Genomic DNA, 25442 nt, shown 5'->3' on the forward strand with positions numbered 1-25442 from the left:
GGACGTTTACCTGTCAGAGTTTCTCGACCTTGCGGTGAACGACTGACGAATCGAAAAGTCAAAGCACTCGCGAATTCGCGTTACAAATTTGGCTAAACTTCAGGGGAAACTAAGTAACAAAAGGACAAGCCGAAGTTTGGCCGTTGGCCAAAATCTTTCTTCAGGCCATTGTCCGTCCTGTGGGTCAACGGTAGAAAGGGACACCGCGGTAATAAACTTCCGATTACCTTCGGTTTCTTCTCGCGGCGAAATCGATCGGGCAAACGGTACCAAAACTCGCGTGTCTCTGCCGATGCATCATTGGCTGTCGACCAACTTTGATCGCGAGTAGGTTATAAACAGTCGCAGTAACTCTATAACGAAAAACGAGCGTTAGAGCAAGCAATCAAAGTCCGCGAACGCAGACAGAGGTAAGGGAAAATCTACGCACAATGTTCTCGTTAGCTACTCTAAAAATATATTTACGCGAAGGTTGCAGATTTCGACACTTTGTTTGAATCCTCTCCAAGAGTACCCAATCACAAATCTCAACTAAGAAAACCCAGCGAGTTCTCCAGAAAATGACGCAACCGGTATATCTTGATCGCAGAGCAAATATCGACGAAAATATCGCAATTTGTAAACTTAATATCATATAAATTAATATTCGTCGTAATCGAGTTACGATAAAAATTAGGATAAACTTCGACTACAAGTTTCTACTAAGAAACCTCGCTCTTCTACTACACTTTGAGTCGTAAACGTATCTACGCCAGACATTATGCTCGTTGATCCGTGCGAATTATCCTACCTTGATATCAGCTGTATAACAGCTGGTACGCGGGTCACATTAGAACCTATACTAGAATCAATTTCCTGTTCAGCAAAAAATATTACCTAGGGTGACGCGTGGCACGGACACGTGCTACCCTCGTGCAACAACTGTCGGTTGGTCCACGTTACGGAGATCTGGCGAGCGCATAAATTTATGGGACGATAGCGATCAGATATGCAGCTTTTCATTCCTGAACGATATGAACCCGGCGCACATGGATGTAAACGCGATATCGCACGGCTATAGCGTGTATCTGTTTACGCTGTAACGACTAATTACTTCCTTCCCATTCGACGAATGTACGCTTTTCCTTTCCACGAGGAGTTTGACTCCTTTTTACGTGCGAAAAGAAAAAATTAATGAAAATGTAACGGAGGAACGTGTCGTTAACGCGGCGGAAACGGTCTGTTATGAACACGAGCAGCAAGACTTAGACATTAAAGGATGAATAACGCGTTCCTAAAAAGATTGGTGATGCATCGTTTTCTCGCGAAACACTCTGCCGTTTCTCTATCGCTGATTACTCATTGTCCCGGGTTAAATGCGTATATCGTGTAACGTTCTCTCTCGTCCGCTCGTAGTAGGCAAACGCGTTTTTTTCCTCCATCTTTTTCCTCTTCTTTCTTTTCCTTTATTTTATTTTCTTCCTTTTTTTTTGCTATTTACCGACCTTCCCTAGAATTGAATTACGACAGCAGTATTTATCCGGTTCACCGGAGCGTATCCGACAGTAATATCGGTCTTGGCATGTAAACGGAGCCCGAGAGGAAAGATGCGTTTAATATCCGCATCGAGGCAAATCAACAAAACTACACACGAAGACCTAATTATTAAGATAAGAAAGAGTTAAGTATTAAGACAAGGCCTTACTAATTTGCGTACTTACGCTAGGTCACGACCAGAATTTCTGATTTTTAAGTATTCGAGCGAAACGTAAACATCGAGTGGGAGATATGATTTACGCTAAGAGAAACCTACGATGCGGACGATCGTTGATAACAGAAATATCGATCTTGCACGAAAGTCACGAAAAGCCTAAAGCAGCGTGTAAACGGCCTCCTAGCAAACACGTCTTGCGTGTGTCACGCTTCCAAATGGCGCGAGCTTTCTGGTCTATTCCCGTCCGGCGTCCATGGAACGAAACGGGCCGAGCGATCGAATTTTCATGAACGCAACTTTCCGGCTCGGTCGAAAGTTCGATAAAGTTGACTAGCTATTAACGAATGATGAATCGCGAAAACGATTCAGGGACCGGCTTTGATCAGCGACCGGTCGTAAATTGAATTTGTGTCACACCGGCAACGCGATTAAATTTCGCGTCGAACACAGACTAATTCGACCAATATTAATTTTCATCTATTCGCCTAACGGTTCTGCGTGGATTAACCCAGCGCATATCACGTTCATTTCGCTCGAGCACGGCTATAATTCGATACGCGAAACCTTAAAACGCGTTCACCCACGTGGAATGCGAGAGGTAAACGAAAGTCTCGCCGAGTATGATCTTTTCACGCTATTTTCGTTCGAGGCGTTGGTCGACGTTGGGCGTTCTTCTTGAGCTTCGTGAGCCGAGAAAACATTTTGCAAGCTTTCACCGCGTTCGACTCGAGCCTCTCTCGCGGATGACTATTTTTGCATAGCGCGCACCGACAGCCCGGCGCGACGTCGCCGCCACACCGTTTATCGGTGTCGATTTACCTTTCTTTCCGCTGCATGTTCCAACGCATTGAACAATGGACTATTACGTAAAAAGAGTATCGACCAACGAGAGCCCACCGCGGGGCGACGCGACGCGGCAGACATAAATAAAATATTAAGTATTCAGGTGAAACGAGTCCTCCGCCACTCGTTCCTCTCTTCGGCCGATAACCCGACGAACAATGCGAAATTAACCACGGACTTCGAACGGATACGACAACCATTAATCCCTGCGAACGAAGCCATCTAGGAACGGTTAATCTGCACCGGAAACGCACTCGTTCTGTTTCGGTATCGCGCAACCGGAAGTAGCCCCAGATCGAAGGAAATGTTCGATGGGCTAGTTCCTGCTGGCGATTCCCACTTCTTTCTCTTTATACGGCAAATTCAAAACTCGACGAGGGTTGAATAGGTACGCGAAGAAACGCAAATGCTTTCCGTGTCGTACCGCGGAAGATTCGGCCTCCTCGACTTCCGTTGGGACCGCAGCGACGCCCAAAAGTGGAACGTAAGACAAAACTCTTCTGGCTCCTCGAGCGAAAGCACCTGCCACCCGATATACACCACTGCCCACACTTCGCCCCGCCTTCGTGATAGACTCCATCCTTGCAAAATTTCCAGCACTTTCCGGGAAACCAGTCCTTGAAAAAGTATTGCGTAGGTAGTAACGAATCCACGATCGAAATTCTCGCGAACGACCAAGACGCGTGTCGAAACTTCGATAGAAATTGCGTTAAGTTTAATTTTTTTAATTAAACGCAATAAATATTCAACTATTTCGGTCTGTATATATAGAAAGCTACCCAAAACGCTTTAATTTCTACGCAACTTTACACTCGTCTATTAGTAGATATGAATTGCCAGAGGCGCAACTGATACTGCAGAAAAAAAATGCGTGCACTCGATGCAAGCAACATGGCAGACAATGCCGACTACGTCTCAATCTGTGAAGGCGTGAAGTGACTCACTCTTGGTCATGCTTTTTCGCACAGCTTACAACAATTTGCGATGTTCTACCTCTACTTGAAAAATTAGTCGAACGCGATCTTGGTCATTCGAAAAATTCGTGAAGCAACGTCGAAGATACCTCTGCGTGACACACGCACGCGCACGCACGATCAGCGACGAACGATCAGAGAGAAAGATCCGTACCAACTGTTCGCCGTTGGCGAACTACTCGGGCCAGCCTGCGAGTTCCCGCTGGTTTATATAGAGTCCAACAGAGGATCGTCCCACGTCTCGGAGAGAGAAGAGAGGAGTGTTACTGATACACACGTGGACACCCGGGGAGAGAAGAGGGACATATCTAGCCGGGCTAAGGAAAAGCATAGGAAGAACACAAGTAACCGGCGCCTGATTTACTAGAATCCAAACGAGCAAAACAAATTCCTACCAAAAGTGTTCGGCATGGGCGAAATAAAGCCGATTTTTTTTAAATCGACCGCCCCTCGGCGATGAGACTCGCGTGTCACGGTAGTTCGCGATCTGGAACGTGGTGATTTGAAAAGGCAGAGCGGCGAAGAAAACCGACTTTATTATGCCAGTTGAGAGATAATCACGAAAATTCCTGCAAAGAGGACAAGAGGAAAGTTGACCCACGTTTTATAAGAGTGTACGTATAAGCCCTCTTGACAGAGAGAAAGAAGGAGTGGGAGCGGAAGAGTTACAATGAAGCAGGGAGAGGGAGTGAAAACCCGTCATGCACCACCTACGCGAGGACGGAGAAACCAGGAAGAGAAAGAGATGCACGAACTGTATACACCAGAAACGAAGAAAGCTGACGAGAGAAAGAGGAAGAGAAGGAAAAAGAGTGAAAGAGGACAAAATGAGCGGATTATGGACAGGGAGGCTGCGACGCTCTGTACCTTCGGCGATTCTTTTCTGTAGCGTTTTACCTAGGCGAAAGAAGCAAAGAAAAAGCAAGGGAATCAAGGGACGGTGACACGCTGCATGTGCGAGCAAGGAAAGAAAACGCAGGCGAGTAACAAAGAGGCGAAAGATTCCAGTTTGATTCGTTAGATGAGAACGCGTGACGAGAAATCAGCACGAGTCTGAGAAGAAACAAAAATTCACGCCGCAAAACCACCGCGCATTTCTATTCTTAGATGATCGAAAGAGAAAGGAGCCGAGAGAGGAGCGGAACAGGAGCGAGAGAAGGGAAAAGGGAAGCAAACGGAGACGGGAAAGGCCGGTGTTAACAAGACAGAAGGGATACCACGACACCGTACGGTGAGTACGAGGGGTTATTCAGCGTGAATAGCGGCGAGAATTTTTGAGTCGGTTCCAAATTTCTAATGCTGCATGTATGACCTTTAGGCCGCGTTCGTCATGGTGTGAGTCAATTGGATTTTCGAGCTCGAATTAGCCCCGGCGCTATTCATCCGATTACGCTACTCATCGTTTGAAAGCATTTTTCTTTAAAGCGCGATTTTTTACGCGATTGTATACTGCGAATCTTACCATTTGGATCTAGATCGCGATACAATAACAGATTCGATAAGATTAAGGTAGCGATAACTTTTAATTTCAACGCGTACATAATCTCCGATAGCGATTTTGGAAGTCTTCGCGTATTTTATCGAGCAGAGAAAGCCGGAATCGTTTTCGATAAGGGAAGGTTCTAAAGCTGATCGTTGGTGGCAGCATCGGCCGTGAAGCCAGCGTAGAATTATTCTTGTAGCAGGCAAGAAAGGAGGTAGGTTACCAACCGAGAGTTCTCGACGAGAAGCTTCGACCGAATACAGATGGAGACGTTCTTTCGCCAAGGGTGGAAACTAAGTTCTCGTTTACGACCAACGTATTAATTGACGTTAACGATGAAAAATATCGGTGCTGACTATACCGACTCTTCCGAGATTTCTTTTTTCGAAACGGCCAAAGAACGCTTACTTTTATGCATTTTTAATGTTACAACTCCGACAAAATAACGAAACGTAACGGTCTTCGGGCAGCGGAAAGCTGTTTCGCTTTGATATTGTAACGAATCGTCCACGATCATTTTTGTCAAGGGTAGGACGCAACAAGGCGATAAATTTCGTTTAAGGGAAATGCAACGACACTAGGCGACAAATATGTCGATTCCATGAACGGTATCAGCCTATAAATCACTATTATCGGCGTTCGAAATCGACATTTTCCGTATTTCTCTTACATTCTCGTTACTACGCTCCTACTCTGTTCATCCTCGCACGCAGTCCGATGGTGTTAAAATGTCATGATTTATAAATCAAAGTTTACCACTATTGGAAAAGACCAGGAAACAACGAGGAGCGTCTCAGGAGAGCTATTAGCATTCAACCGACGAGTGCGCTGCTCGAGAAGGCGCGAAAAATATTCGTTACTCGTAAAGAGAATCGCGTGCATGTACCAAGAGCCGTAAGAAGCGGCAAACAAGTGTGGCACGGCGAGTTTACGCGAATCCCGTCAAAACAACGGTATCGTTTTAAAAGCGTTGGTTCGCTTCGGTCCCTGGAGGGAAGCCCCGTTGTTTCGTGCAACAGGAATAGAACGACGTCAACGCGATCGAGACGGCGACGGCCTCAACGCACGCTCTGAGAAGCACGCACGAACTCTCGTATGCTCTCTTCACCCTTTGAAGAGGGTCGCGAAGCGCAACACGACCAGAATACTACGTAGAGAGAGGTGGATATCGATTTTATCATTCGTGTACGCGGATTCAACCGCACGAAAGCCAGAAAATAAACTGGCATGGGGAATGACCAATGATAATCATCGATCGTACAAAAGCAACTTTTTTCGTTTTGTATTGTGCATTGATTTCATACTAGTTACTGTAGTATAACGTCGAAGACAAACCACACAAAACTACTCTATCTCGAAACACCCAGAGGGTGTTCGATCGAGAGGGAAACGATCGATCGATGGAAACGGACGGTAGATCGTATCGGTCTAAGGACGTAACGCATGGAATCTCAGTTACGACCAGCTTCCCGGAAATGTCATGGGTCGTGCATAATTGAAAACCGTTGCTACGCGGTTGACGAATCTCTCGATGATACGGTAACTACGGTAAACTACTCGATCTCCGATAAATATTTAAACACCTATTCATGGCTTGACTTCTCCCGAGAGCGTTGCATAGCTGGTTCGATCCAACCGAAGAAGAGGAAGTATATGCCTTCCGATAACCCAATTGCGCGGACATAAATTAACACGCAATCGAGAATTCGATCTGTGACTTGATCGTGTCGACTACGCGCTAAACGGATTATTTTTCTTCGCATGACCGACAAAGATCGCGTGTACTTACGTTGCCTTGTAAGCTGTTTTCACGATTGCATCGATCAACGATGAAACCTGAACGGGATGAAGGTGAAAACGCGTTTATCTTGCGATCACGATGGACTATTGCCGTTTCAGACAGGCGTCAGCTTCGCCAGAGAATACGTAAGAATTCCATCGCAGGCGAATGATTTACGACCGCGAATTCACGGAAATCCCCTTTCTTCCGTTGCTTTGGAATGCGAACACATTTGGAATATTTCGCATATCAGTAAGGGGGTTTCCTGTTGGAAATTTCGCTCGACGCTGACCGCAGTCTCTTCGAAATTATTTGAGCATGAAACGAAAATTGAAAAACTTAAACATCTTCGGTATGGACAAGCAAGCACGAGGACCATAACTATTGCAGTTTCGTTAGAAGACATTCGTATGTTTTGCTGAGTAAAAGATATTAACGATGCAGCTTCACTGCATATTCGCGATCATTTTAATTTCCTACGATCTCGAAAATAAGAATCACCGATGATCTCGGTCGTGACTAAAGGCGAGACGATACTCCACAGAATTATCGCTTACTCGAATTATCGATAGCTGAGAAATGATTTCCTACACAAAGCGAAGGAGACTGCACTCGCGGGTCGGAAGCGAAAAAAGGTAGCCGCGATGGAAATAAAAAGGGTGCAAAGATAATGGATGGAAAAACTCGTTATTGGGTGTCTTCTCGTCGCAAAATGTACGGTCGCATCCTGTGGTTTCAAGGCCCAGCAACCAACGACCGCAGACGGGAAATTTCACTTGGGAAATCACGCGATGCTATTTGCTACAGCCGATCTTAATTAAGAAGCGGACCTTTTAACGAAATAAAATGATCTATCCGTTCGTCTCTCGCGATTAATGACACACGATCGACGAATAGTAAATACTGAAATCGTTTATACCCCGCGCACGAAATTATCGCGCGTACGTGCTGTCGTTTAAATAAATACGTTTCGATTAATTTTCAAACGGACGAAATACGACTAGTGTTTGAACGAAACGTTCGACTGTACTTTATAGTATAGCAGAGGAATGGAAGTTGGCAAGGCAACCACTTCCTTCCCTTTATCCTGGCGCTTATTCGATTTTCCCCTTCGAGGATCTGGAATTCAGCTATCAATAAAACACACGCTTTCGTTCGGGCTTTCTCTTATCGTTCCAAAATCCGACCCGTCTTAGCCGTTTATATCGAGAGCTTTCCGAAAATCCGACTACCCACCTCGCTTCAGCCTCTTCCAATTTTACAAGATGTTACAAAATCTTTATTGCGTACAGAGTAACGGAATAAACGGACTTGGATATTAAAATGGTAAAATACGTTTAACATTTTCGTGCTTTGGTGTTCTGCCAAAAATGACGGAAAGCGTGACGAACGTGGATACGGGTGGAACAGACAAAATTTCAATAAAGTATAATTAATTCTAATTAAAGTGGCAATTATCCGGACGCGGCGAAAGTTTCTTGTTCGTGTGCGAGAGCGGCACGAGTCTTTTGCCGGCAAGCCTGCTGAATGCGAAAAGCCCTGGTAGCCCCGTCGGTCGGCATGGCAACAGCTCCGCGCGTCCCGGCGTCGGGACGCTCGATACTAGACGACGACGATGACGACGCCCAAATCCGAAGGGGCGGAGAGGAACACCGGGCCACCGGCAACTCGTACAAATTCCACGCGATTCAGAATTTCCGATCGCGATTTACGCCGGATCGATCCGCGGATTTGCCCGCGGCAACACGACGCTAATTCTGCAAATTCAGACGAACTTGGTCCACGTGAAAAACCGCGAATCGTCTGTGCGCCATAACTTCCAATCCTTCCGACAAATCCGTGGCAACAAGTCGCTGCGTCCTTGCTCCGCTTCGACTATCGGAATGGTCTCGCTTATTGTCGAAAGGGAGAATCAATTGGAAGAGCAGAACAAATGCGATGAATCTTGGGGGCAGCTAACGATTTTGCGGATTCTTTTTTCTCGCACAGCGATGACGCTTGCTCTTGTTCGATATATTTAGATTCATTTTTATCGCTGTCTCTCGATTTGTATTTTAACATGTTCGAATGCAAAGTGTGTCAGGTCTGATATCGAGGCTTATAAATAAAGAAGCGGAAAGCCAACGACGAAAGGTCGTATTTGCCTCTCGTATTTTTAATACAATGGCATCTCGATGACGTCAAGTGATAACGAGGTTGAGATCTGTGCGCCGGAGGTCTTTCAACCGACACACTTTGGCAACTCAAACCAGCAACGGTGACACGTTGTGATAGAAAAAGAGAGAGGGTACGTAATTCGAATATGGAACTGGCGTATCGGTGATCGCGAAACAACTCTACCGCATTTAGGAAATTAATTTTCTGCCGGTGTGCACGAGCGCACTGCGTTTATTTCCTCGTTTCATCCCTTTCGCGGCGTATTACCGGGTAAATTGAAGTGGACGAGAGGGTAAAATATCCATCCTCTTTCATAAAAATATGAGTTTTCCGGCCTATACGGTGCAACGTGCCACGCGCTAGTCTCACCACTTTTTTTAGTTTCTTGCCGGGGGAAGTACTTGATTACCTTCGACGGAGTAGCAAGCTTCTGCTTGCTCCGCCAGCTGCCTTCAATCGTTTCTTTTGCATTATGACCTTTCAGGAAGGAAGAGCTCCATTTCGTAGCAGGAGAACAAAATGGGTTGAGTTCAATCATAAGACAGCCGGGTAGTAAGAGGAAAGAATCATGAAAAATTCGACGCATATGCTTCCTTCAAAATTACGGAGCGTCATCTATTCGTTAACGCGTCGGTTTATCGGTTAATAAGTAAAGCTCGTTTCTTCACCACTTCGAGGAGTACCGAATTATCCAAGTTGACTCTCCAAGAAATTTTCCACGGCGAGTCACCGATATCGTTATCGATCACGGCACTTCACAGACAAGAAGAAAACTGCGAGTGCCAATATTTGTGAGACTTACCTCGAGATTACAGGCGAAGAACGTCACTATATTGGGACAACCCCCCTTCCGCATCGATTAAACGATGCCGAATATATTGCATACGGCACAATATCCGAACCACCTGCAGCATACCACGGGCCTTTGGGACGCACTGTAGAATCAGATTTATCGAAGAAAAGAGATCAAAGTTTACATCACGACTTTTGTGATTTCTATTTGTTTATTTCCTTATCTAACCAAAAGCGACTCAGCGCAAGAGGTTCGTCAATCCGCAAACGGAAAAATCTACGAATCGATATTGATGAAACGAAGAATGGAAAAAAACGGTTCAGCGACAGCGACTGCCGCATCGAGTAATCCGTTTAAGCCAAACAGCTTCCCGATGCTACTAGCTAGATATATTCAAGAGGAGAACGTTCAACAGTTTTGGCCACTCGCCAATGGTCGGCTCTGAGGTTGATTAGTTTGTAATTGCGCATTGTTTTCCGTTTCTCTGTCAGCGAAGTAAGACATCACGCGAGACAGACAAGAACAGCAGAGGTCCGTTGAACACGATCAACCTAAATACATAGAGTCGAGTATCGTGCTGAGATTCAATTTATGCCGTTTAATCGTGCGAGACAGTGTCCCGTTTAGGTTGAAACAACGAGAAGCCGGAGTAGACGAGAAGACGCTGGAGACGTTTCCTTTCTCTCGAGGAGATCACACATCCTGACATTTAACTACACGAATGCATCGGCACATAAGCAGGCGCCATCGTTCCCAAGGTTTAGACCAGGAAATCTATGGGGATTTGATCCGAGCGTGAACGATGGGAGAGACGGAAACTAACCCTTCAAACTAGTTCGTAGACTGCTTTGTAATCGTAACGATAAAGGGAACCTGCTCTCCATCTTTCTGGCTACAGGTTTCAACTGAATTTAAATCGGGGACGACAGACAGGTCCGTTACGATCGAAAGACGATCGTTAAGAAGTTCTTTGGCTCGTTAACTTTCCATCTTTTGCGACTCGTTAGACGTCCCTTGAAATTTGATGATGACTCGTGCACGTGCAAGCACGAAATCATCGATTTATTCGCTCGGAGCGTGCTACTTGAGTACAATGAAGAAATGACGAAACCGTTTCGTTGCTCCTGTTCTCATGACTTCCGTTCATGCCGAAGAGGAAAGTCGATTCGCGTAATCCATAGGTAAGAAGATTAAAAGTTCCGTTAGAACTCGAGCGGCAAACAGCGACTTTCCTTTTCAATTTTCTCAGACAAGTGAAGCGTTCGAAACGAGGCAGTCGACTACGGCTGTCGGTCGTGGCAGCCAAAGGTATTTGCCCTCGATACTTTTCAATCGGAGAATGGAAAAGTCCTCGACGTGGCGTATCGATTCGCGACCGACCGAGTATTTGCACCGACGGTCATCGAACCTCGAAAGGAAGCTCGCGAAATACAGCCACGCGCACGGTCTTGTCTTCTTTTCTCTACGAGTAGTCGCAGGTTTCGTGCTTTTTATTCGCGTTCCACCTGTCGCATTGTGCTCGAGCTAGCGCTAGCGGACGAACGCATGTCGCGAGACAAAATGCGATTGGCACTAGGAGCGAACGTCCTCTGTCTCGTTTTCTCTTTCTCCCTCGGCTTCCCATTGCCGGAACGAGGAACAGGATAGGAAGAGACCGAGTTGACCGAAGAAGATGGAACAAGACGGACGAGGCAAAAAAAGAGACGACAGTCGTGAGGCTTTCATCGTGGCGAATGAAAGTGGCTTTTCGAGGGACGCGCGCCAACCGAAGAAGACAGATATTCGATTTTCACAGGGGAAGGGAAGAGACACCTGCCGAATTCCCACGTCATCCGACGAAACGCATCGTCGAATAAGAGCAAGGGATTCGTCGCATTCGTCGTGAGCTTTCGCTCAACGGAATTTCGCTCCGCTCGTTTCTACTGTACCTCGTTTTCGTTTGCTGCCATCTTCTTCTCTCTCCATCTGTCTCTCGGGAAATTTAGCACGGTCTTATTAACGATCTGCCGGCTTAATTGGCGATTTGCTTACGCGCAGACTGCGATTAGGAGTGCTTTCTGCAGGGACTCGAGGACTTGCGAAACGTTCAACGTCGAGAGAATTTGTTTTTCTCCCCCGGTAAAATTGCATTGATTCGGTGAGGAATTGAGCGGAACACACCGCCGCGACGATCGGCATCGAGTTTCTTGCGAATCTTTTGACACGGACTTTATACGGCCAATTAACTTTGCAACGATATTACAAAACGTTCGTGGCTATTCGCTTGTTCAATTCGCGCGGAATCGCTCGATTAATGTTTTTCCCACCGATTTTCTCACCGTTAATTAATAAAGTTAGCCAACTTGTCACGACGGCGTTTACCCCCGCTGTTTTACGGCAGGCGCGTACTCCATTTTCAAGACAATGACAATTTCGAGGAGCATTCGTTGAATCGTCGAGGAAAATTTACAGCGGCAGGAGATACGATAAAAATTACGGTGAACGGTGCGCACAATTGTACAGAAAGATACGCAAGCGAGCACCGAACGGTCGTGGGATGAATTTCATCGGGCCCATTAGGAATGAAATCGAAGCCTGTAGAAACTACCGAGACGCCTTCCGCGGCGAATGAAACCGGTTTTTAACCGTCCGCCCGATCTTTAGCCACTGTTGCGCGCGCCGTATTCTCGGCACATCGACGGAACTGCACCGTGCATGTACCGTTGCATGTGCAACTGCATCTGTGACATATTTTAGGACCACGAAGCCCGGCTGTATCTCGTCACTTGTCACATAAATTTGTACCATCCCGACACGTTACGACTGAGCTCTTTACTTCAAACAAATCGTCTCCTTTCTTGTCCAATCTCCCAACGATCCTGTCCAAATAATCCATTCGCGATACTCGCGCGTATTCGAATTTCGTTTCTCGTCGAACGATCAATGTTGTGCTTCTTTTCGTATCTACGCAGATCCGTGCTTTTTCGACGATGACACGGTACCGTGACGACATAGTAAAATCCAGCGTATTCGTGGCCGTGAAACGGATAGAACAAAAGAAACGGTGAAAATTTGTCTCGCCCCTTGGCTCGACACGCGTGGCTTGCCAAACTTTCTCTTTCTACTTCGTAGACTGTCCTTAACCCCTGCATACAGGTGTTTCTCTTTTTTCCAAGGTTTGAGTCACGCGAGGCGAAGCTACCGCCGCCGTGCCGTCGCCGTGCTGCCGCCGCGCCTCCGTCACGGCCAGACCACCTCCTGTATTCAGACCCGTTACACCCACCAGCGGTCGACCACCCAGTTACCCTCCTCTCGCCTATCGTGTCGTGTTAATTAATATCACTCCGCGCGTGCCAACTACACACCCCCTCCCTCTTCTCTTGCCCTTTTACCTCTTCCTGCAGACTTTCCAACTCTTTACGATAAAAGCCACGGGATATATGAACGTTCTCCGTGCTGGTGAACGAGTAAATTCGCAGAGGGAGAAAGAGAAAGAGGGTAAAAGGGACAAAGGACGAGAGTCACGGGCGCGACCACACCCCTTCCTTTCCTATAGTAGTCTTCTCTCCTGCTGCGCTTTGCGCGAGGGTGCATGCTTGGAAACAATGTGACGTTCGCGTAGGTGCGAAACCGGGAACACGAGAGACAGACAGAAAGACTCTCGAGCGCGATCCTCTTGGCTCTCTTCGCGGTCCTTCGCCAATCTCGATCTTCGCATCATCCACGGGAAACACTTCTCGCCTCCCTCGCCACTTCTTCAGACATCGAGCAGATTTTCTATTCGATCGTATATCTCTGAATCTCTCCCTATCCTCTAGATCGTGTATAGTTCAGTTGTATCGGCTACGCCATAATTCGATTTTACCCCACCTATCTAAAGCTATTGTGTTCTCGACTTTTGTACATTCGCCTCGTTCTTGGAATCCTAGGATATTCTGCGGGAATCGAAGACCTAGGAATGGATTTAAATTCCGCGAAAATCGGCGGGGGTGATCGCCTATAAATCCGAATGGACAACGCATAACGTGGAAAATCGATCGTCGACCACCTTGCAGTTTGTATACGCCAGCGTCTGTGTATCACATTCTTCGTTCAGTACTGTTGCTAAAAAGTACTAAAGCGTGTACTCTATTACTCTACTCTATGGTACTCTGAGTGTTGTCGCATCAATCAGCGTCGTTATAGGATACTTCGATTTAGGATATCGTAATATGACCGGGACTATCATAAATCGCGATAAGATCGTATTTACGATATATTTGGGACCGGAAGCGTACGCGGCAGATAAGATTCGGCAAGGAGCTGATATGGAAGTAAAACAGTTTCAAATATACGCACAGAAAAATAAGAGACACGGGAACGGTTCTGCGGTAATTGAAACGCTACCTACCCTCTGATCTACCGTTCTCTCCTACACGTGGGGCCTTGGCGTTACCAACTTGTTTACGATCGCATAAAACGTTCGCGAAGAAGCGAATACAGTCAGTACTAAGATCGGAATATCTACGATACCGGAGAGCCGATTACGCGAATTTATGTCGTCTCGCAAATTACGTCTCCGGACGAATAATAAATAAGCGTGTTCGTTATTTTTAAGGCAGACCTGTGCCTTTATCATGGTGTGACATTGCAACAGGAATAGAGATAGCGAAGAGTACACGAGCCATAGTTTAACAAGTTTCTTGCGAACAAACGAATCCTTCGCTATACAATTTACCGTGCTGACGTTTAATCTTAATATAAAATGGAGAGAACGATCGAGTATAAGAAAAACGCCGGATTCATAGTTATTTTACCTCGAGCATTGTTTGTCAGCGCAGCAACTTTTCCTCGCAGAACCAACAGACGCAAATCTGATCATCCGTACGACAACCGTTTATTTTTAACAGGCGACTAATCGAGGATTAGTCGACAACCTTTCTAACTATGAGTCTCAATACTTAAGTATCTACGTTGCAATGCAAACAAAGTCATTAAACCGAAACTATTTTCGCGACAAATAATACACAGTGGAGGTAAGCGTATCCGGGAAGTTTGGGCCATTGAACCGCGTTACTAGCGAGTACAATGAACGACAAGCATAGACGATCGTCGACCAGTCCCGTCCAGCCCCGTTACCGATTTCTCTGACAGATATGTCTCATTTCCCGTAGGAAATCGGGTCGATGCAGAAACAAGGCTACTCGTTATAATTACCAGTTTCTTCAGCTGCGAAAACCGAGCTCACGAATTTTTAATTAAAAACAAATATAAAGGCACAGAATGTGCGAACAAAAATTGAGCGCGACTAAAGAGGACGTACGCGTGTAATTCGACGTCCCATAGGACGGTTGTTCGGAGAATACAAGCCCACCACTCCCATTCCGTGGTATGGAACCGTATGCCACGCCAGACTACACCGCGTGTAGTCGTGCTCGTCTGTAAAAAATCCGCACACGCAAATCCAAGCGGCGACGATGCACGTGCTCGGTCATACACCGGTGAAGAGGTCAGCCGTTAACTCCGATCGACCCGTCTTCCACGTAACGAATAAGTACTCTCGGTGGCAACCAGTCGTGATAACGCGTGTAACGCCCCAACGATCCAACGTTTTAACGGAATCCATAGAAATGCAAAGATCGGAATACCACGAAGAAGTTACGTGGAACTGGTCCGCATGAAATACGGGATAACAAGGCGGAGAGCAGTAAGTCGTTGTTCGTGGTGGTGTCATAACGCGCTGTGCAATGACATCTCGCTATTACGAGGCACATTGCGCTACACACCACCACTTGTAATTCCTTAATGACTCGGAATGCCGGCTCTCTGTTCGAAGGGAGTGAAAGTCGCGGTTGAACGCGGCCCTCGCGATATCCACCGAAAGAGAGAGAGAGAGAGAGAGAGAGAGACGCTGCTGTTGCCTCCAGCCTCGAAGACGAGAACACGACGATATCGCCAAGCCGTTTCTTCCCCGTGTGTATCTTTCTTCTTGGTGAACCGGGACACGTGTATAGCAACGTCTAACAAAGTCGATACGAGAGCATCCATCATCCTCCGAAAGACGTCTACAAAATGGTCTGATAAATAGTAACGTAACGTACGTCAACGAGCGCATTTATAACGTTTATCTGCCGGCTATCTGGTACCGTGTATCGATACTTCCTAATCGAATACAAAATTTCCAATCGGAAATGTTGCTGTCGTTTACGATCAGCCGACCATTCTTCGATCCGGTCAAGTCGATTTTACCAACGTGAGCCAGCAGAGAACGCTATGAACGACTTATTTTCTCGCATCAGGGCCGCGACAGTGGAGGCGACGAGGACGATTACGTGTTCTGGAAGGACACAAGAGGGGACAACGAGACACAAGATAGAACGAAACAGAGAAGCAAGGAGGATAATTCAGTGACTTCGAAGCCGGTTTTCCATGGCAGCCTATCACGAAACTCGCGAGCAACGACGAACAAGAGGGATGAGTCACGGCTGCTCACTCTTCCCACTCTTTCCATCGTGTGGCGAGGTTGCAAAAAAAGAAAAAGGGTCTGCGAGCAGCAACACGAAAGACAGAGAACAGCCAGAAGATGAAGAAGGTGGTAAAGAAACGAGGAGATTAGCCCTGACGATCTCGAGGTTACGGTTCGCCTACGCGTGGCCAGCTCGACGACCTGAGGTACGACCGAGAAAAAGGAGATAGGTCAATCTCGCTACTTATTATAGATACTTTAGATAGATAATCTTATTACAGATGTTTTACGATGGATTTATAACGGACGATGGCGAAACCAAGAGCATTTTGTTGAACCGACATTTTGCACGCGTTTCGTTTTTAGAATCGCTGCTGGAAATCTCAGACGTTATTTAAACAGAATCGTACTCGATTACTTATCGAGTGTACGTCATGTTATCCGTGCTGCAACGTAGATCTCGATCGACGATAAAGCGAAGGATAAAGGGATTTTGCCGCGTCATAGAAGTCGGCGCTTTAAGTTAACGAAGAAGCACTTAGATAGTACAATTAACAGAAGGTTTTCGATAGTCGTTGTGATCGGGGGAACCGAGCTATAAATATCCAAGCAGTAAAATCGGTACGTGGCTGAGTATTATAATTGACTTTGTTAACGCCGATCGTTCCACTATCCGTTTATCATTTTTTGTAAAATAAATCTTTGATAATCACGAAAGGTTCGAGATTTATTAGACGTCTCGAGGCCAATTAAACACCGGCCGAGTTTTCGATCCGTGACGGTTATCGCGTGGTCGTTCTCGATTATACCACTACACGCCGATTGCTTGAAATCGAAGAGAGCACAAATCACGCTCGAGCGAGCAGTGTCCTGCGTTACGCTAGTTTCACCGACGTTTCTGACTTCCTTTCTACGCCTGGAATCGGTCGACTAATCGATCGATCGATCGGTCAGAGCCAGGCTAAATTTTATTGTTTCACCTCCAGGTCTTTTGCAACGTGTGCTCTGAATCGACCAGATACTGCTAGAAGCAACAGTTAAATTTCCGTTGCTTTGTTTCCACCGAACAGATTATACATACACGCGTCGTCAATAATATCGTGCTCTATGTTTATTTGAACCTCGCTGCTATGATGATAGCTATCAATCGCAAAGACAAATTTCGATCTGAATAACGCTTTCAGAATGCTGTTAACGCTTTCATAATTCTGTTATCTGTTATATTATCGATTCCGATAGTGGTTGCGATTCAGCGCGTTTACGTCGTCGCCTCGATTCTACAGGGACGCAAGAAAAGCGTACAAAGATCCGATAAGGTAAGATTCTTCACTCACCTCTGCAAGAGGCTCCTCCTTGGTGATGTCTCCATTCTTGGGCGCTTCTTCACGGGCAGGCTTGTTCTTGTCCTTCTTGCTGAAGCTGATCGACCTGAAGGACCACTTTTTCTTCATCTATGAACGAGGAAACGGTATCGATAATGATCAAAGAACTCATTACGCGCAACTACGTGTCTTATTCTTCTAAGCTGTGTACACAATAGAATCTGTTCAGGCGATACACGTACGCGATGTATCGTCGACGAATCAATCTATCTGACTCTTCGAAGCTAGTCTTCCTTTATGTATATACTTTACCGTGTAATAAATGGAGTTTCGTCTTCCGTATACCATCACGGATTATTACATATTCCAAGACAATCGACCTCACCTTTTCCTTCTTTTTGGTTTCCTTGTTGTCTGGAGAGGTGACAGTGTTGGGACTAGCTGGAGTGCCTTCTGTTGGTGTTGTGACCTCCGCCGTTTCCGCGGGAGATTCTCCAGCCGGCTCTTGCTTCGTTTCCTCGGCCTTTACTTCTTCCTGCTGAAACAACGAGGAAAAGGAAAGACTGGTTGAAAATCGACTCGAGAGATATCACCTGAAGGTACGAAATGTTATGGTCCTTTAAATAGTCGAATCCAAAGGAGCAACTCACAGGGATTCGAAAGTGAACGCAAGTAGCCTGTCACCGACACGGCTCCATCCAGCCAATCGCATATTAACACAATCCCCGTGACAAAATTTGTGCTCGGGTGCTCGTAAAACCAGTAAAATCTGCATCGATATCGATCGGTGTGTGGCGAGGATTTGGAGCACGTGACAGCAGGTGCACCGGCGTTGCAGATTCTTGTAAAAGAATTACAGAGACCGTAGGCGACTCGATCGCCAATCGCGTCGATTCGCTTTACTTCGAATATATTGTACATAACTCGGAGCGTCGTAAATTCAACAGCAAGCAACATCTCGAAGGGAAGACCGCATTTTTCTTTCACAGGCGATACGATACTCGAGCAAGTCGTTTCGTGCCGCGTGAACTGCTTTTATTATTCATAAATCGAAGTTCTTTCGTCGAATAAAAAAAAGAGATATACAAAGACAAATGCGAAAAGAGGAGCGCGCGCACGCGCATTTTAAATCTAAGTAAACAAAGAGCAAGTCAGCGAAAAATTACCAGGTATGGCGTGGAAAAATACGAGTTCGCGGTAAATCCATAAAAATTAACGAGAGGCGTTGTTCTCGCGCACGGAATTTCGTCATTCGCCACGTTTACGCGAACCGCAGCCGCCCGATTACATCATCGCGTAGGGCGAATTTTACTATATCGTGTTCTCCAAAGCGATGCCAGGAGCTATCGAACGATCCGCGATCGAAGAAAACGATTTGTGTTTGCGCGTGCGAGAAGAACAGCAAGAAAATGGTAGCGGTGAACCGATCGAGAGGACCGGAGCAAAGAAAAAAAGCGAGAACGCGCTCTCGCAGCAACAGTTGCGAGACTTATCAGAATGAGACAGCTGCGGCTGTCGGACGACGTACAGGATGAAACCGCGAAAATCTCAGATTACAGAGAACGATCAGTGGTTCTCCAACCGAAGAATCGTAAAGTGAAACGCGGACTTCTTGCAGAGATTATGGAATCCTGACTATAGTTCGGGGCATAGCCACGAGTTAAGATCAACGATAAAGAGAAATAAGAGGCGTAATGTTCGTGTACGCGTTTAATCGAAGAACAATACTCGACACTGATCGCTCGGTTTCCCGTAAATAACGATCGGTGCACGTATACTTTGTACGCGATACTGAATTATTCTATTTTATGAATCATTATTTCCGACATTCCTGAGCGTTTCTGGTACAATGAAATACGACGAACGAATCATTGTTTACCACGCTCCTTGAAGGCCGCGGCGGATCCTGACCGCCTTCGATGGCGTAAACATCAGCTCGCTCTATTATCGATGCAAATCCTCGGGAACAACTCCACTTGGTCGCGTGTTTCATATACTACGAACGAGTTAACTCATCGAGCATATTACATTGAACACCGCTAATCGAACCGGCGATCCAATCATTATTCAGCCACAACGCGACCGAGCTACGAAATACCGTTCAAGATCTTGGACGATCTTGGAAAATCGAAAGAATCGTCTATATACAGATGCGATGTCGTTTGCCTCGATTGTATTATGTAAATATCCGGTTATTTTTGTTCTTGCCAGCCAGACAAGAAGACGCGCGCGTCTTGGATATCGCGCTATCGTGACTGATACCGAGGAGAAAGGAAAGAAGACGGTCTGTAGGCTACGTGGCAGAAGCGAAGAGGCAGAGGCAGCAATGTGCATGGCGTAGGCACGCGTTCCTCGTGCAGTGGCATTACGCATACAAGTTCGAAGACTTTATATGCGCCAACGATCCTCATCTACAGAGTCCCTATCCTTCGAGATCTTTCATTAACAACGCGCTCGCATTCGTACGATCGTGCACGCCAAGATAAAATATGAAAAGTTTCAACGATCGTTCGTTGGCTCTCGCCTCCCCCTCCCTCCATCTCCCCGTCAATTTTGATTTCGCTTATCTGACATCCTCGATTAACCCACGATTGCGAGGTCATACGTCGCAAAGAGGAGAAACGCGTCTGTTGGTTGGCTCGCGTTCGTTCCCAATGAAATTAAACGCACGTACTCGACTTCATAGTTTTTTCTAGCGCGCAACCGCGATTTAAATATTCATGGAAACGCGCGCCAGTGATTTATCTACGAGTTGATATTCAAAGAGGTACACGACGAGCTAGACCTTGCGCTCGATGCAAAAATTCGCGTTTTTCGATCGAACGGTATTGGCATACAAAGAAATCATCGGTTCGAGGACACCGTGAACAACGAGGTCCGATGCAGGTGCAGTTTCTACGACGAATTCCACGCGGTTGAATCAGCCCAGGTACTAAAATATCACGTGGTCGCTTTCGACTCGAACGAATCTCGAAACGAACCGGTGATCGCGAAATATTGCAAAACATCGACGTTACGACGACGCGAATCTCGACAGAGGAATTCGCAACGATTCACACGCGAAACGTGACTGGACAAGGACACCGGATCTACGAATTTCGTGCAGATAATCGCGAACCTTCCGTGATCGGTTCGATTCTCTCAAGGTGGCAGACAGACCCCGCTTCGTTTCCTCAGCAGCTAATATATACAATGCAAACGCGTTCAAAAATGCGCGATTAAATTCACCTTCGGTTTAGGTCTCACCCTGAATTGGCAAGGCTCACGAAAAGATCAGGTGTCGCGTCTTTAACTCGCCCAGGGTATGCGTAAAAAATCATACACGGTCTCGTCCCCCGTTCCTCGGGGCAAATTGATTTTCTCGACGCGAAATCTTCCAGCGACCTTTATTGTCCACACGTAGTAGCTTGTCCGCAAAACATCCGATGGAATTCAAGCGGCACGCAGTTTTAATTAGCGGCGACAAACAGATGAGTCGCGTCTCGCATTAATTAATAAACCGAGTTGGTTTTGGACTTCTGGAGAGGGGAAGCGTAGCGCGCGATGATTCACTCAGAAAGCGCTTTTCTCGAGATGGTTTACGCTACATAAGCGCCGTTTAAAACATCGCGTGTTCCCGACCAACAGTGGCCTGTCCGACGAAATAAAACTATCGCAAGGAATTCAGGTTACTCGGCAACGTACACACGTTTGCAAGCATCGCGACCGACCGCGAGAACTCTTTCGACGACCGATAAAAAGTTTGATCGAAAAATAGAAAAAAAAAAACCGTGGCAGGCCGAAATTATATTTTTAATTAAAACCCGTTAATCCCACGGAAAAGAGAGTCAGTTTCTGCGCGTGTAAGTGTTGTTGTAAGCACATGTTGTTAAATTACATGGACAAGGTTACAAAAGTAAGGCCCGATCTTCCTATCAGATTGACTCGCGTAGTCAGACCGCAGATATATCTTAAATTATTCGCGAAACACCGGCCGGCGCGGTGCGTCGTAGATCCTCGTCGACGAAAAATAAAAGATCAGCAAGCACGCTGGCTGAATGTGGTAGACGTCGTTGAGGCAAACGTATCAACGGCAGGTGCTCGATGCGAGCGAATTCTCTCAAGCAGCGTCTCACTGCCGTACGCGCACCTGGCTCAGAGATTTTGCAAGATTGCAGAGAGATGCCTGGACGAGCGGGTGCGCGCCTTGTATTTTAATAGCGGTGGATAGGTTTAGTGAAAAGGTGGGTAGAGGCGCGCAAACCAACGACAGGACGAAAGATTTATTCGTCTAGGACAGTTAGGTATGCACCGGTAAGAACGTTTACGCGGACAGACGCGGTTACAGTTAGTCGCGAGAACGCGTTACCGGTACGCGTGCACCTCTGTACTCCGGTGCTACCGAGTCAACACCATTCGACCTCGACGAAACGGTATTTCAATATTTTTTCTGCGCGAAAATTTAGCCAACTCTCCGGTGTTTCCGCGAATCTATCTGGAGCGACGACTACGTAATCTCGGTAAGCCGAGCGTTGCGTCGACACCCCGCTATCTCTACGCGCATCCGGCGCGGCATGGCGATCGCAATACACCCGATCGTGAACCTGTTGCGGCCTCGATAACACGCTTATGGCGAATTAGCGCGGTTTCCGTGAGTTTGTGCGTGAAAGCGAGATCGAGAAATCGATACCGACACCGAGCATTACGTTTACCGAGGCTGTATCAAAAGATTTCGAACCGGGATCCTCGTATATACGTTCCACTAACAGTAGGAGAGAACACTTTCGTTCTCGCGTCGAATAAAATCAACGGTCCGATTTACTCCTGTTTCTAGCGTTTATCTAGGCGAACCGTTACACACCTCTGGAAAGATCGCTATCCTGCTTTCGTTAAGTGGCACAATGGGCGTACTCTGCGTGTAAAAACACACTTTTCCAGGAAATTAAATGCACGGCTTTCTCGGGCGAGCTTTATACTACTCGGTCTAGAAATGTACAACGATCAATACGCGCGGACAGCACGTCGCGACGTCGATTTCTGTGGTGAAGATAATAAAATCGCGACGCCAAGAAGCAGGAAAAATTGGAGACGACCGATAAGCCTTTTTAAATCCCTCGTGTCGTCGGTCAGATGGAGAAGGAAATGGGAAAGGACCTGCTATTAAACGGAAATGAAAGCAAGAGGCAGAAGAGCGGTCTTTCTCTCTCTTTCTCTCTGCCCCTCTTTCACGCGCGTTACCGTATCTAGTGCATGACAGCTGCCGGGGTTACTCAATCGAGGAAATATCAGGTTTCGTCTAGCTGGGAACATTTCGCGATATACACTGCGAGACGCTTATGCGATTCGACGAGAGTGACAGTTCAAACTTTCGATACAGTATGTCTACCGTTGACAGTCTCCGCGTTATGCTTTTCAGATTTCCTTGATATGGAGATGGATCGACGTTCGCGAAAAATAACACCGATTCATCGACCTGCCGAATGGAACGTGACGGATCGTTGGTGCAACATCCGACCGTTTTAAAATTTTTTACTAGAGCATCCGCTCGTTTCGGAGTAAGACGAGCTTTATGAATTTTTGCCTGCAACGATGAGTTCTCGAGCGAGTCGAACGCCCGGCGTATCTCCTAGGCCGATCTCGGAATAGCACGAAAACGCTGCGAGCGATGTACACACGTAAGACGCACGTGCGTAACGGGGCGTGTATAGTATAAGTGTCGCTCGTCCAACGTTGCATAGAACGCCATATCGACGACAACAGACGCAACGCGGTGCTTCCGCTTGTCGAATAAGAAGTCGCGTCATAGTCGGTGAATCAATTGAATTTAATAACCAAGTTGTACATTGTGTTCTAGAAAAAAAATCGAATGAAATGTATATTCGCGATTACGCGCCGTACGGTTTGTTGCTGATTCATTAACGCGTTTCAACGGTCAAAAAGTTTCAACTAGTTCGAGGAAACGTGTTGTAGAAGAACGTTCTACAAGCCAGCGCTGTGTGTCATCGAAAACAAATATGTACGTTGGTCGTAAAGAAACGTTCCTCCAAATATACATGTTCGCGCTGTTTCTCCACTGTCGCCGCACGTCTGCGGTGAATAACAATTTTCGATTCGACTCGATAAGTAAAAAATAAAGCATCGATGTTTCCGACGTATCTCACCTTCTCTTTATCCTTATCTTTTTCTGTTGCATCGTCCTTATCCTTGTCTTTATCCTCAGCCACGTCCGTGTGCGGCGCTATTCCATTGGTGGTAGGCTTCGTGTCGGTCTCTTCGATCCTTTCCAGCTTGCCATCGCCAGGTGCAGCGGCATCACCGACACCTCCTTCGGCGGGCAATCCCTCCTTCTTCGGAGTCGTCGTTATGTCCACGGACCTTCTGCTCTGTCTCGCACCCATCTTTCCTCTTTTTGCCTCTCTATCCCCTTCTGGCTCACCTGTCTCTCGTTCGCGCTTTCCGGATGCTGTGATCAGGTGTCGTGCGTCGAATAAAACTAACCTGCAATCAAGCGGCGAAAGTGAGCGAAGCATCAAGCGCGATAATTCGTGTATGGGTTAGCGATCACTGATTTGAGGGAACATGATGCAGTTTATCGATGCGCGGCCCTTCGCATTTGAATATCACCAAAGTACAACAAAAGTAACGTTCGTATAACATTAGACCAAGTTTATCTCTTTCTCGCAGCAGAGTCATTTCTTAATTGGGAGCATGACGACGTATTGGTTTTCTGGAATCGAGAGATAAGCGAGCGCGACTCACCGGTATCGTATCGAAATGCGGATAATGTCATACTCGATATATCGTTGTGATTTTCGTACAAGCAAGACTTGCCGATTCGTGTTGCAGGTGCAACTCGAATCCTCGCGTCCAAGACCGACTTCGATAGTGCAACCTTCGTGCAAAGCTTTTTCGTTGCCATACACGGCTCGTGAAAGAAACCACAAGGCATACCAGCGATAATGAATAATATATGAACTCGTTGCACGAAAGACAAAGAGGAAAACAGAAAGAGCGTACAACAACGCGATACGCTTCGCGAGAGAAAGAAATTCCTCGCGAATGAAACGTCGAAGGTAATCGCGTTAAAGAATTCAACGAAACCTCTTCATCCGTTTGTTAGTTTCTGATATGATAATTTTTGAGTTGTGGTATCGAAAGGAAATCGGTTCGTTGGATAGAAAGAACAAAAAGCGCGAAGCAAGAGGCTCTCCGAACGAGCAGATCTCTCTAATTATCCTGCTAGAAAATAGGCTGCGAGCCGTTAAAAAGACAGGAACGTTGGTTAACGGTTCCGAGGTCGATTCGAAGCTTCTCTCACGGTAAAAGAGGAAGCGATCCGTTGTGTTCGAGCAAGGAGTGCGAAAAACTAGCACGCCGAGGCGAAGTCGAACACGAGACCAGGCGCATTCGTGTGTAAGACGCGTTTAAAGAGCACGTGGCGTGGCTACGCACCGCTGCCCGCCTCGCAGCTACGATGCGTAACGCATCTGCGGCCACGACTACCCGACCACCGGTTTATCCATTGTACCCAGACTGACCAAGATGAAAAATGATCGAGATCTCGACAAACGGACAAATTCGAGGTTCGTTTCGAATCTTTAGCATCGAAACATATGCTGATGGCTTTTCGTTAAAAACGTAATGCAACGCAACGTTTCTAACGGTAACTTCGTGACTATCGACAAACACTTCACGGTAATCAACGCCACCGAGCGATTTCAAATCCGGGAAGGTAAAACGATCGATCGCGCGTCGCTAATGATAAACGATAATTCAAGTTTTACTAAAGCAAGGGTAACACTGCTCGAACCGCGCGCGTATCGTTGTCATTCAATAATAGCATTTGTCTGTGGTAGCCTATTCGCGGTACATTGCACTTTCCAGTTGCGTTCCACGGACCGACCACGCTTGCGCTAATGCGTTAGAAGCTAGTCATCTTTCATGTACCGGGTGATGGTCCGATATCGACGAGGCTACTCAAAACCGAGACGGAA

The 25442-nt window shown here is 46.6% G+C and overlaps 1 protein-coding gene and 1 long non-coding RNA gene across 9 annotated transcripts in view; one reads left to right on the top strand and one right to left on the bottom strand.

Annotated features, from left to right (window-relative positions):
• Positions 1-25442, bottom strand: part of LOC138181447 (A-kinase anchor protein 200) — a 61531-nt gene that overhangs the window by 7243 nt on the left and 28846 nt on the right. For 6 of the 8 annotated variants that reach the window (XM_069116243.1, XM_069116241.1, XM_069116240.1 and 3 more), the window contains 3 exons: positions 23610-23946; positions 17855-18007; positions 17482-17598 (listed from right to left, as the gene is read on the bottom strand). In XM_069116243.1, the coding sequence (XP_068972344.1) occupies positions 17482-17598; positions 17855-18007; positions 23610-23846 (507 nt within the window). In that variant the 5' untranslated portion in view covers positions 23847-23946. Of the gene's footprint in view, positions 1-2960; positions 3154-3599; positions 3726-17481; positions 17599-17854; positions 18008-23609; positions 23947-25442 lie in introns of those variants that run through there. The other 2 variants (XM_069116247.1, XM_069116248.1) reach the window with 2 other exon arrangements.
• LOC138181461 (uncharacterized) lies at positions 4394-17284 on the top strand. Its single transcript, XR_011173518.1, has 3 exons — positions 4394-4741; positions 15981-16353; positions 16429-17284. It is a non-coding gene; the product is annotated as an uncharacterized LOC138181461 (long non-coding RNA).

The sequence above is a fragment of the Bombus flavifrons genome, chromosome 7, assembly GCF_040668555.2.
Source record: "Bombus flavifrons isolate JBK064 chromosome 7, iyBomFlav1_principal, whole genome shotgun sequence".
Lineage (NCBI taxonomy): Eukaryota > Metazoa > Arthropoda > Insecta > Hymenoptera > Apidae > Bombus > Bombus flavifrons.